Source organism: Biomphalaria glabrata, chromosome 1, assembly GCF_947242115.1.
Source record: "Biomphalaria glabrata chromosome 1, xgBioGlab47.1, whole genome shotgun sequence".
Taxonomy (NCBI): Eukaryota; Metazoa; Mollusca; class Gastropoda; family Planorbidae; genus Biomphalaria; species Biomphalaria glabrata.
Window position 1 is genome coordinate 86222641 of NC_074711.1, and position 13643 is coordinate 86236283.

A 13643-nucleotide genomic window follows, 5' to 3' on the forward strand; every position below is an offset into this window, starting at 1 on the left:
TCGCAAGTTCCCCTAAGTCCCATAGATGGAACACTCGGATTAACGATAATGATTAAACAAATAATATTTAATAATTAATAATAATAAGTAACCTTTCCGAAATTGTGATAGAATTTGTTGTCTAGCATCAAGAGTTTATTTGCGAAATTTAATCCCCGATAGTTGTTGAAAATTGTCAAAATAAAGTATTTAAATGTATCATTTTTTGGGCCATGTTGAAAGTAATACCTTTATAAAAGGTGAAAACTTTCAGTGGACATTGAGACAGACCGGGCGACAGACAGACAGCTCAACTACTAAAATCCCCGCTGTACCTCCTCTGCCTGTCTCACGCGTACATCTCAGTATCCTAAACGGGTGCCCAAGTATTTAGTAACAATGGGGGCGTTTACCTGGGCGCCGCTTCTCCGTAAGATGTACGCGACCAAGAGACAAGACAACGACACCTGATATCAGCCTAACGTCGTGCGACCGTGTCATCTTACGCCAGATATGTAGGGGTAAGGCCGGTGGGGGGGGGGGGTATCACTTACAACTAGTCACTGGAGTTGGCTTACTGGTGGCACGTGATCCCACTGGTAGCTGGTAGTGTGTTATTTAACTCAGATCTCAACCAAAGGAATAAACTTTATATTGACACATAGTAGCAGCAGTGGTGTACACTAGTTGTTGACTTGCACATTTGGAAGAAAATTTGGTTAAAAATAGATAATCTTCAAGGACGACTCGAACCACGGACCTCACCGAACCAGCCACATCGCCTAGGTTAACCCACCACGTGACCATGTGTGTGTGTGTGTGTTTCTATGGTGACGGTGGGAAGAGGCTAGCGATTGGTTGTGAATGATGCAAGAAAGGTGGCATTGCGTCATTGGTCTTGGTAGGGGCGACTCCAGAACGTGAGACTAAAAGGTTGTATTATTGCAGGGAGTTTGATTTTGTTAAAAAAAAAAGTATTATTACTCATTTATTTCATTTCATATCAATTTGATTTTGTCTATATTATAATGCACATTACACGCACAATGCGTCACAATAAATGTGTAAATAGAATAAATTCTTCACAACAAATGTGTTAATAGACTTATTGCATCACAATAAATGTGTTAATAGTAAATCGCTGTCTTACATTGTAAATGAGTGTGTTGATGTATTTATCACAGTAAATGTTTCGAAATAATTGTGTCAATAGACTTAAAACATCACAACAATTGTTGTATGACATGACAAGTGATCGAATAATTTTTTTCCTAGTCTAAACGTTAATGTATCGATCTAAAAAAAAAAAAAATAGATGAGTGACATGTCTGTGACACTTTAAAATAATAGTAACGAGTGATTCCGTATTTAGACTTTGACACCTAGTTCTAAAATGTAGGCTACACATTTTTTGTTGTATAACATTTATAGTTTCTCAGTGTAACTCTTCCCGCTCTAGTTTCTCAACTAAATCAGACTTAATGTAATACTTTAATCTCACGTAATCCTCTAGTACAGCGGTTCTCAGCCTTTTAAGCTCGGCGACCCCTTTTTACAATCCCCCACTCTGTCGCGACCCCCCCCCCCCCTTTTTTCAAACACACACATACAGAAATAGAAGAGTAGACAATAACAATCCATATTTTCGATGGTCTTAGGCGACCCCTGGCAAATCGTCAATCGACCCCCAAGGTGGTCGCGACCCACAGGTTGAGAACCCCTGCTCTAGTATTACCTCAGTACGGACCTAGGCCTAGTCTACTTCATTAATCTCCATAATCTCTGAATGACGAAAAAAATAGGTGATATCTTCTGTCCATTAAGTTTAGTAAGATTATCAAAACCCGGAACTTACATTTACACTTCTGTGAGCCCCATACCCACCCCTCCCCCTTGATTGTAAGCGCCCCGAGCCCCCACCAGCGCCATTTCTTTCTTTTTTTTCTACCCCCGCTTTGTTTATCACTGTATTGTGGCAGGCATGGATAGTCAATAACGATTTGAAGCCGCCGGGAACTCTGGGAAATAGGAAACAATGCAAACTCGAATGTATGGCTCACCTATATCGTCTGCTTCTAATAGTGGCAGAAGTGAAGATAATAAGGAGGGAAATTTTTGGTGACTTTATTTTTGTAGTCGAAAGCTGGAATTGAGTTCAAGATCTCAAAAAATATGTCTTGAACATCTGAGCATTACCTTGGTTCGTCTGCCGATCAATAACTCTCTTTTGTCGGCCTGGCTTCATCTGAAAGCTCTTTGGGTGGTCCTCCTTTTGAAATATTGGCTTCAATTGAACAGTGCCCTACACACAAATATTCTTCATGTGTGGCCTTTTATTCCTTTTTTAACTCTTTGCAGACGTGAATTGAATTAGAGACGTTTGAATGAAAGGGTAAAGACGGAAAGGAAATTGCCGAATTAGTGACGTCTGTAAGACGAATGTAATGAAAGTTTCGGTAATTAGACTCGTACGGATGTTTGTTCAAATATTAATCTATAATTAAATAGGAAAACAACAGCGTCGAGACAAAAGACAACATCAACTACTCTACCACTGTATCTTCATGGCATTGGAGTACTTACATGCTGTTGGAGTACTTACATGTTACTGGAGTACTTACATGTTACTGGAGTACTTACATGTTACTGGAGTACTAACATGTTACTGGAGTACTTACATGTTACTGGAGTACTTACATGTTATCTACATGCTATTGCAGTACCTACATGTTATTGCAGTACCTACATGTTATTGCAGTACCTACGTGTTATTGCAGTACCTACGTGTTATTGCAGTACCTACATGTTATTGCAGTACCTACATGTTATTGCAGTACCTGCATGTTATTGCAGTACCTACATGTTATTGCAGTACCAGCATGTTATTGCAGTACCTGCATGTTATTGCAGTACCTGCATGTTATTGCAGTACCTGCATGTTATTGCAGTACCTGCATGTTATTGCAGTACCTGCATGTTATTGCAGTACCTGCATGTTATTGCAGTACCTGCATGTTATTGCAGTACCTGCATGTTATTGCAGTACCTGCATGTTATTGCAGTACCTGCATGTTATTGCAGTACCTGCATGTTATTGCAGTACCTGCATGTTATTGCAGTACTTTACATGTTATTGCAGTACCTGCATGTTATTGCAGTACTTTACATGTTATTGCAGTACCTGCATGTTATTGCAGTACCTGCATGTTATTGCAGTACCTACATGTTATTGCAGTACCTGCATGTTATTGCAGTACCTGCATGTTATTGCAGTACCTACATGTTATTGCAGTACTTTACATGTTATTGCAGTACCTACATGTTATTGCAGTACCTGCATGTTATTGCAGTACCCACATGTTATTGCAGTACTTTACATGTTATTGCAGTACTTTACATGTTATTGGAGCGTTTAATTGTATTTAGAAATTGAACAAAGTCTGAACGGAAACAGAAAGACGAAAACACTTGATTTGAATGACAGAGTCAGAGAGGGAGATGAAAGAGAGAGAGTGACAATGGGGTTGTTTCGTATCTCTGACCTACAATATGTCACGTGGTAAAGACCTTATAAATAGAACACTAGCTATATCTTCCTATGATTAGACGAATATGTAGATCTGATAGGCTACTATATCTAGACAGCGCTGGATTTACCTAGAGGCAGCGTAAGCTACAGACTAGGGCCCCCTCTTCCCATTTTTCTGGGGGCCTCCCTAATATACTTTGAAGAAAAAACAAAGTAATTAATTGCCTAAAGTTGTTCACGAGGGGCTCCTTATTTCAAATATCTTAGGCTCTTATAAGTTCTAAATCCGGCCCTGAATCTAGACATTCAAGATCTAGGCCTTATCTACAAAAATAATCATATCAATTAGTGAATTTTTGTAACATTTAAAAAAAAAATAAAGATGTAAAGAACTAGGCCCAGTTCACATTCAAATAACAATGAAATCAATCAGGCCATAAATATAAACAACACTACGACGTGACATGGAAGAAATATGGAACAAGCCTATTAACATATATCTTATTCTTCGTTCTCATTGTTACGTTGGAGCGTTCAGATGACTAGACCAATACATGAGATGAACTGCGCAGTGGTTTCCAAATCAGGGAGCTCTCCATATAGCTTTCTTTCTATTGGGGTGTTTTGGGGCCAGTGTCTTATACGGGCCTCTTGTTAAAGAGAGACGTTTTGGAAGACGTGGTCTGCATTCTCTGGTAATACTCCACATTGGCAGATTTCACTGGTTCCAATTTTGAGCTTCCGGTACATGTGTTGTCGCATTCTGTTGTGTCCGGTCCTGAGTCGAAAGTTTAGACGTTGATCTTGTCGGGATAGCTTACAGTAAGCGTGTTATCTTCTAAAAGATGAATTCTTTTTCAAAACTATATCAAACGTTTAGTCTATTATTGTGCATTGAAAAAAACAAAACACCAGGGAATCAAAGCGCCCCTGTGTGTCCCCTTCCAGTGGTACGGATTTCTTCCAAGGGGCGTGGACGGGAAGTTCTTAACCCTAGACCTTTCTTCTTTCTTTTTCTTTCTTTTTCAAGGGAATCCTTTCTTTTTCTTCTCGATGGCAACTAATCTTTACTCTTTCCATTTGAGTTAATCTTTCTCTTTATCCCACCAATAATGTGTACTCTGTCGCTATCTAATTCATTCCGTTGTTCTACAACTCGCAGTAACTTCATAGCGTTACTTCATAGCGTTACTTCATAGTTACTTCATAGCGTTACTTCATAGCGTTACTTCGTAGCGTTACTTCATATTACTTCATAGCGTTACTTCATAGCGTAACTTCATAGCGTAACTTCGTAGTTACTTCATAGCGTTACTTCATAGCGTTACTTCATAGTTACTTCATAGCGTTACGTCATAGAGTTACGTCATAGCGTTACTTCATAGCGTTACTTCATAGCGTTACTTCATAGCGTTACTTTATAGCGTTACTTTATAGCGTTACTTCATAGTTACTTCATAGCGTTACTTCGTAGCGTTACTTTATAGCGTTACTTTATAGCGTTACTTTATAGCGTTACTTCATAGCGTTACTTCATAGTTACTTCATAGTGTTACTTCGTAGCGTTACGTCATAGTTACTTCATAGCGTTACTTCATAGCGTTACTTCATAGCGTTACTTCATAGCGTAACTTCATAGCGTAACTTCGTAGTTACTTCATAGCGTTACTTCGTAGCGTTACTTCAAAGTTACTTCATAGCGTTACTTCGTAGCGTTACTTCATAGCGTTACTTCATAGCATTACTTCATAGCGTTACTTCATAGCATTACTTCATAGCGTTACTTTATAGCGTTACTTTGCGTTACTTTATAGCGTTACTTCATAGCGTTACTTCATAGTTACTTCATAGTTACTTCATAGTTACTTCATAGTGTTACTTCATAGCGTTACGTCATAGTTACTTCATAGCGTTACTTTATAGCGTTACTTTATAGCGTTACTTCATAGTTACTTCATAGCGTTACTTCGTAGCGTTACTTCATAGCGTTACTTCGTAGCGTTACTTCGTAGCGTTACTTCATAGCGTTACTTCCTAGCGTAGCTCATACTCGTGGTGTGATGCCATCTAGCAGTCTCTCGTGTGTCGATGTGACGTCCTGTTGGTGTCGCGGATAGCGACCAGCAGATTGGAGACTGACGGATTACATCTATCTGACTAATCTCTGGTGTTCATCTTGACCTGGCTCGCGTGTCACTGCTAGGCCTGTTATCAATCGATCGATCCTTAGACTTGGGACTAAAAGCATTGAATGTAGAGAGCACTTTAAATGTTGTTTGTACATTGTGCCCCACAATAAAGTTATTTTCTCCAATAAGCAAATCTGATTTGCTTTGTAATGTATTGTGAAGGCGAGCCGATTGTTTTAAGTTGAAATACGGATCTAATTCAGAACTTTGGGACATTGTTAGGACAATAGTATTTTTCCGATCTTGAGACATAGTTATTTGAGGCCATCATACGGCTAGAGCCGGCCTTGTCCAAAAGTCATAGGAGAGGCCGGAAAAACAAAGTGCTCAATCCGAATGGACTTCTTGCCATTAAGACTTTAACAGTTCTTGGCGCAGAGAATTCTCTCTCTTTCTCTCTCTCTCTCTCTCTTTCTCTCTCTCTTTCTCTCTCTCTCTCTCTCTTTCTCTATTTATCTCTCTCTCTTTCTTTCTCTTTCTTTCTTTCTCTTTCTCTCTCTCCCTCTCTCTCTCTCCCTCTTTCTCTCTCTCTTTCTTTCTTTCTCTGTCTTTCATTCTTTCTCTCTCTCTCTCTCTCTTTCTTTCTCTCTCTCTCTTTTCTCTCTCTCTCGTTTCTCTCTCTCTCTCTCTCTCTCCCTCTCTCTCTCTCTCTCTCCTCTCTTTTTCAAACACTCACATACACTATACTACAAAACATCACATAAAATGACTCTCATACTCACACACACACACATACACACACACATACACTCAATGGACATGCTGACCTCACTTCTGGTGGCCAATTTTCCCTGGGGACAGTTTCAAAGATTTCGGCGTCAGTTTCAATTCTTCGGACGCTATTACTTGATTAATGTTGAGACCTCCTGACCCGAGGGCCTGTTCTGGCCCCTTCAAAACGAAAACCTATTTGTAAAGCAAGACATTGCTTCTGTACAATTTCGGTTGGACTATTATTAAATAGACAAATGTAAATATCTTAAAGAGAGGCATTTAGATCATGTGACCGAAAACTGAAAATTGATTTTTTTGTCCCATTTTTTTAAATAAAATGACAGAAAGATAATGTTAGTACTTCAACTCAATGACTAAATAAATCTACGTGGTAGTAAGCATTATGTCTAGAAGCAGCGTTTTTTGAAGACAGGAGCGTAAAGAGAACTTAAATAGATCCCAATCGGACAACGGCGTTTTTCTGCATCAGATGGGGAAAAACATACAGGTCGTAACTGGGTGTGCTTAGTCATATGAAACTGCACTCAACCCTTAATCAAAGCCACTGTCAGTCAGTCAGTCAGTCAGAAATAAAGGGAAGTTATTTTTAAGTGTTACTTCTCCCCCATTTTTGTGTAATGCGTTAAAAGTGATTTTATGTGGGGAGGAGTTATTTCCGGAGAAATTTCTATAAATCAAATAAGAACTAAAAACTAAAATGTTATTTAACCTTGGTTAGGCCAATAATAGAATATGCAACCTCTGTTTAGGACCCCTAAACTCAAGAAAAACATTAGGAAACTGGAACAGACACAAAATAGAGCAGTGAGATTCATAACAAACGAATATTCACATTTGACTAGAGTAACACCTTTAGTAAAATCACTAAATTTAGAAAGCAATCAGAACAGAAGACTCAAAAGTAAAGTAGCAATTATACATAAAACACTGAAACACTGAACCATAATCTTCAAATACAAAAACAAAATACTCAGAAAGACACAAAGATAAAGGTACATTCCTCATCCCATATTCTAGGACAAATTTGTACCAATACTCATTCTTCCCTAGTGCTATTAGAGCATGGAATGAGTTGCCTGAGCTAGCCAGGAAAACCAGTGACTTGGCAGAATTTAAGTCATTGGTTAATATGCATGACTGAATGCATGACGCGTGGGATGTAATCATCTTCTTTTTTTAAAGTAACGTCTGTATTATATAAGATAAGATAAGATAAGTTAGGAAATAAACATTATACACTGCTTCGAGCATAGTCCAATGAAATGAACTATTTTTTTTACATACCATCGATTCATTTTTTTCAGTGACCAAACTGCAATTGTTGTCTGCTAGACTCCAGCTGTATGACTTTTTCAATGCCAAATATTATGTTCTTAATAAAAATGGTCCCTCTTCTTTTTTGTCTTCCCCAGAGATCTTCAAGGCAATAATTTAACTGTGATTCGAAAAACAGACTTACAAGGTCTTGCCAATTTACGGATATTGTAAGTATTAAACTGTAAATATGATTTCTAGTTTCAAGAAATGTTTCTTTGGACATAAGATTTGAAAGCCATGTTAGCATTAGTTCGTTGTATAGACTGTCACACTTTGATTAGACGTGAATAGAGTGTCCAAACATGGGAACAGCTTCGCGACTCAGTCTGGAAAAATCAGGAGCTAGCGATCATCAGGCAGCTTGAAGCAGGACGACGCAAATGATTCCAAAACTTTATTCGACATTTGCCTTTTCTTTGGACACGATGGCTGCGTGGAAAGGGAGGAATCGCTGTCTAGGCGACCTGGTTCCAACCTCGAGTGACGCCCATGCTTTCATCTCATAGTACGAGATAAACCAAAGTCGTTCTACAACAAATTACTGAGATGATTTCACTTCTATTTTCTCTCATTTACATTTGTTACACTCAGGAGCGGACTACAAGCCCGGAGCCCCCACACACACAAAAATGTAACATTCTTAAAATTTTGACGGTTCAGAAACTTTTTTTTTATATATATATTTTTTTCCCGTTTTCTATCGACACAATTGTAAATCTATTACCATGTTCGTTATATAGAAATACAGTTTCGGATCTATGGCAGTGGGTCAACATCCACAAGCTCAAAAATATAGAACATTTTTTTTTGAAGACGTTAAATATCAAATATACAACTACTCTCTATCTTGTCAAATAAGGCAATGTTTTAGATATCAGTTTTATCATTAATAAGTGGATTTTTATTAAAGCTTTTAAAAATGTTTAGGTACCTCTACAAAGTTTCTGCCCCGGGATCTCCACATATTTAAATCCGGGCCTGATTACAAAAAGTCAACAGACAGTGGCAACACATTTTTTACACCATCGATAAAAGCTTTTTGATTTAAGTTTTGAGAATCCAGGATCCAAGCAATCTATTTAATCACAATGGTCTTTCGTCAAAGTGGTTGACCTGTTTCACTTGGAGAACCTCGCTAAGTTGGAGCTGTTCGTTAAACGGCGGCTTGGGGGATGGGGCGAAGAACGGGGCGCCTGAGTGAGATTCAATATCCACGATAAAAATCCTGGCTTCCTCCTTGTCTTGGCACTCCACTGACCTGCACATGGTCAATCGGTTGATCTCTCAGTGAGCGCCCTTATGGCTCAAATTACTATTACCCTATCAATGCCACTCTGCTCTCCCCCCGTTCGAGCCCCCCAAGATACTCACTCGACTCGTGCGGACACTTCTGCTGTAGTGGTCAGACTTTGACATCGGACGACTTGTGATATTGGGCGGAAAGGGGAGACTGTAAAATTGTCAGTCCAACACAGGTCGACTCCAGCACCCCGACACACGCACACACACACAGAGGGAGAGAAAGAAAGAGAGTGAAGGAGAGGAAAGGAGAGAGAGAGGAGAGGGAAAAGTTGAGATGGACAGAGGGAGAGAAAGATGCAGAGAGTGGGAAGGAGCTGGAAATGTGTAGAGAGAGATTTTCGTTTTGCATTAGATCAGCGGTTCTAACTCTGTTATGCTCGGCGACCCCTGTTTACAATCCCCCACTCTGCCGCGACCCCCCCCACACACACACATACAGCAATAGAAGAAAAAACAAAAACAATCCCTATTTTCGATGGTCTTAGGCGACCCCCTGGCTAATCGTCAATCGACCCCCAAGGGGGTCGCGAACCACAGCTTGAGAACCCCTGCATTAGATTATTAACTATTAACAATATCAGTATTCTATATTTAATAAGTGTACAGTTTTTTTTTTAAAGATTTGAGGCTATAAAGTATTATAAAAAAAACTAACACACAGATACAAAACGGAATATGTCTTTAAATGAGTTTCTATGTTCTGTTTTCTTGAATTATTGTTTGAAAATGGATTCTCTATTGTGACATCTTATTCTGTTTCAGACAACTGCTTGATAATCAAATACAGACAGTGGAGAAAGGCGCCTTTCAAGATCTTACGTCTGTGATTAGATTGTAAGTAATCCTCGCTTTGTGTTTTTTATAGATAGCGCAATGAGAAAGGGAAATAACAATGTATATTCTGCGACTTTTGCTTATATAAACGTTAGGGTTTTCTAATAAACAAATTCAGTGGTGTTTTTCATTTACACTTTAGCTTTTAATCTGGGTTACATTTCGCTCCCAGACCCGACCTTACACAAAGTAATTTTTTTAAGAAAAAGCAAATAATATAATACTATAAATGACCAGAATATAACCCTGAAAAGTTTGTATAAATAAAAATAAAACTTTCGCTTTATTTAATTTCCTGGATTTAATCATCACGTGTAATTGAATTATGAAATTTGCACTGATGTAGGCATAGAATTTAATTCAATGATAATAACATCAGTATGAGGAGGATTATAAAAGAAGCATAATATTCAATTAATAGATTCATTTCGGATATTGAACACGTGACACCCTCATCTGCTAGAACTTACACATTATCTGATTCGGCCATCGAGGAATCCAACCCAGGATGCGCGGATAAGAAGCAGCGTTTTTGAGAGACCATGTAACTTGTTTAGCTGTCTGTGTGCTTTTATCAATGCAATGCAAACTTTTCTAATTACTAAAAAAAAATGTCCATCATTTAACTTGGCAATGGAGCAATCAATCGTGCCTTTAATTGAATGTAAACAAAAGCACGAGAAGTCCTTCAAATACTTGACCTTTTTAGGGGGTTCCTACTTTTTGACATTCATCATGACTTGAGATAGTGGCATGATATTTAATATTTAATCTAAAAATATTTTTGGACACTCATTTGGGGGCCCCCTTCATGTGAGGGCCCAGAGGGATTTTCACATTTGGACCCCCTCCCCAAAACCCACGCCACGCCACTGCTTCCTCGCAAGATTCCAAATGAGTTTAAAGTTATCTTCTTAGCAGCTTAAAGACTATTTTTGAAAGCTCAGAAACATTCACCCTGCGATAATAACCTTCAACATACATGATTGCAACGCCACACAAACACCAAAGTCACTCAACAGCCAAAGAGATCCTGAGAGTTCCCTTAAAGGTATTCATTTTTCCTCCTTGAAAATCTGTAATTCTGAGGTGCTTTATTCTGGAGAGACGATCCTTACTCTGGGAAACTGCGGTCACAGGTGGAGGACTTCTAATCACCTTGCTATCCATGTGAAAAAAATGTCTGCCTGGTCGTGTGGTTTTCACGCTGAACTGTCGTTTGGACTTATCGATGGTCCCAAGTTCAAACCTTGCCCGCTCCCATCCCCCGTCGTTCTGCGGGAGGTTTGGACTCGGAAATAAATTATCAACTCTGAAGGAACATCCGAAACATGGAAAACATTTTATAACCAAACTATTCACTGCTTCTTTCTCCCAATTATTGGTACCGATTCTGAATAGCTTCATGTCGCGATACCGATTCTAAAGAGCTTCATGTCGCGGTATCGCTTCTGAAGAGCTTCATGTCGCGGTACCGATTCTGAAAAGCTTCATGTCGCGTATCGCTTCTGAAGAGCTTCATGTCGCGGTACCGATTCTGAAAAGCTTCATGGCGAGGTTGCATGCATCAGTTAAGTAAGGAATACATTTATAAACCAAAAATCAGGCCCTTCTAGGAAGTGTTGGACAACTATCTGCATTGCTGCATTTCAGCTACTATACAACAACGTGCTTGCTGATAGATGTTGCAGTGTACTGCCATAGCTGTGACAGAACAGCGTGCTTGCTGATAGATGTTGCAGTGTACTGCCACAGCTGTGACAGAACAGCGTGCTTGCTGATAGATGTTGCAGTGTACTGCCACAGCTTTGACAGAACAGCGTGATTGCTGATAGATGTTGCAGTGTACTGCCACAGCTTTGACAGAACAGCGTGATTGCTGATAGATGTTGCAGTGTACTGCCACAGCTTTGACAGAACAGCGTGATTGCTGATAGATGTTGCAGTGTACTGCCACAGCTTTGACAGAACAGCGTGATTGCTGATAGATGTTGCAGTGTACTGCCACAGCTTTGACAGAACAGCGTGCTTGCTGATAGATGTTGCAGTGTACTGCCACAGCTGTGACAGAACAGCGTGATTGCTGATAGATGTTGCAGTGTACTGCCACAGCTGTGACAGAACAGCGTGATTGCTGATAGATGTTGCAGTGTACTGCCACAGCTGTGACAGAACAGCGTGATTGCTGATAGATGTTGCAGTGTACTGCCACAGCTGTGACAGAACAGCGTGATTGCTGATAGATGTTGCAGTGTACTGCCACAGCTGTGACAGAACAGCGTGATTGCTGATAGATGTTGCAGTGTACTGCCACAGCTGTGACAGAACAGCGTGCTTGCTGATAGATGTTGCAGTGTACTGCCACAGCTTTGACAGAACAGCGTGATTGCTGATAGATGTTGCAGTGTACTGCCACAGCTGTGACAGAACAGCGTGATTGCTGATAGATGTTGCAGTGTACTGCCATAGCTGTGACAGAACAGCGTGCTTGCTGATAGATGTTGCAGTATACTGCTATAGCTGTGACAGAGCTAAATTTTGACCATGGTTACGACAGATATTACTGTTGCCGAACTTACCATCGTAAACGTCATTCGTTGTCGCTCCGACTGCTGTCACTCAGTGCCGCTACCACTACTGTGACTCAGTGCCGTAACCACTACTGACACTCAGTGACGGCCAGTCTACTGTCACTCAGTAACGCTCAGGCTATTGAATCTCAATGCCGCTCAGACTATTTAAACTCAATGCGCTCAACTGATATACCTAAACTACTATCCCTCAGTGCCGCACAGGCTACCGTCATTCGATACCGCTCAGTCCATTGACGCTCCGGCTATTGTCTCTTGGTGTCGCTCATGGTTCTGTCACTCGGTGCCTCTCCGGCTACTTCAATCGGGTGCCGGACCTCTATGCTGATAAATTTGAAATACGACCCACAAAGATCTCTTGCCCGCCGTGGAAAACAGTTGCGTTGGCACTATCTCTATGGCCAGCTATAAAAACCTCGAGACTGTGCTCGACATTAAAACCCAGCAGACTGTTCATTCCTTCCATAAACATTTCACTACGTCACAATGAACATTGTGACACAAGTCTGCATATCTTCCGGCAGACGTTTCAAGATTTAAAACAGAATTTTAAAGCTCTTAAGAACCTTCCTATTTCACAATATGATTCAGTTTATATTCATACAACTCTTCACCATATTTTAAAGCTCTTAAAAACCTTCCCATTTCACAATGTGATTCAGTTTATATTCATAGCATACTTTACCATAATTTTTACTGATTGTCAAAACGTTTCATACATATTATAATTTTGGAATATAGGTACACACCCCATGTGATTACAAAAAAATAACGTTATGCATTATTGAAAATAAAACTTGGATTGCCTGAATGAAGTGCGAGCCTCACCATAAGGGATTCGTTACATAAAATTTCTATATATAAGATATATAAGGTTTTATTAAATTATAGAAACAAAGAATCACACAGTGAAGAGGCTCAAGAGCCTATAATTGACAATGTATTCTCTTTGTGTAAATTCACCAGAATAGATTCAATTTATAATATAACAATTGTAGCTTATTTTAAAATATCACTGTGTCACAGATTACATTATAGAATTGTTTGTACATTTCACTTTTAAAAGAAAATATAAGCCCTCGACATGAGCCTCGGGATTTAACCCTCAAATTTAGACACGTCAGGATTTACCCAAGGGACGTGATAAAGAAGTTTGAAATCTATTGT

The 13643-nt window shown here is 39.5% G+C and overlaps 1 protein-coding gene across 5 annotated transcripts in view; it reads left to right on the plus strand.

Annotated features, from left to right (window-relative positions):
- Positions 1 to 13643, plus strand: part of LOC106054273 (slit homolog 2 protein-like) — a 184536-nt gene that overhangs the window by 36768 nt on the left and 134125 nt on the right. For all 5 annotated transcript variants that reach the window (XM_056018313.1, XM_056018314.1, XM_056018312.1 and 2 more), the window contains exons 3-4: positions 7845 to 7916; positions 9814 to 9885. In XM_056018313.1, coding sequence (XP_055874288.1) covers positions 7845 to 7916; positions 9814 to 9885 — 144 coding nt within the window. The remainder of the gene's footprint in view (positions 1 to 7844; positions 7917 to 9813; positions 9886 to 13643) is intronic.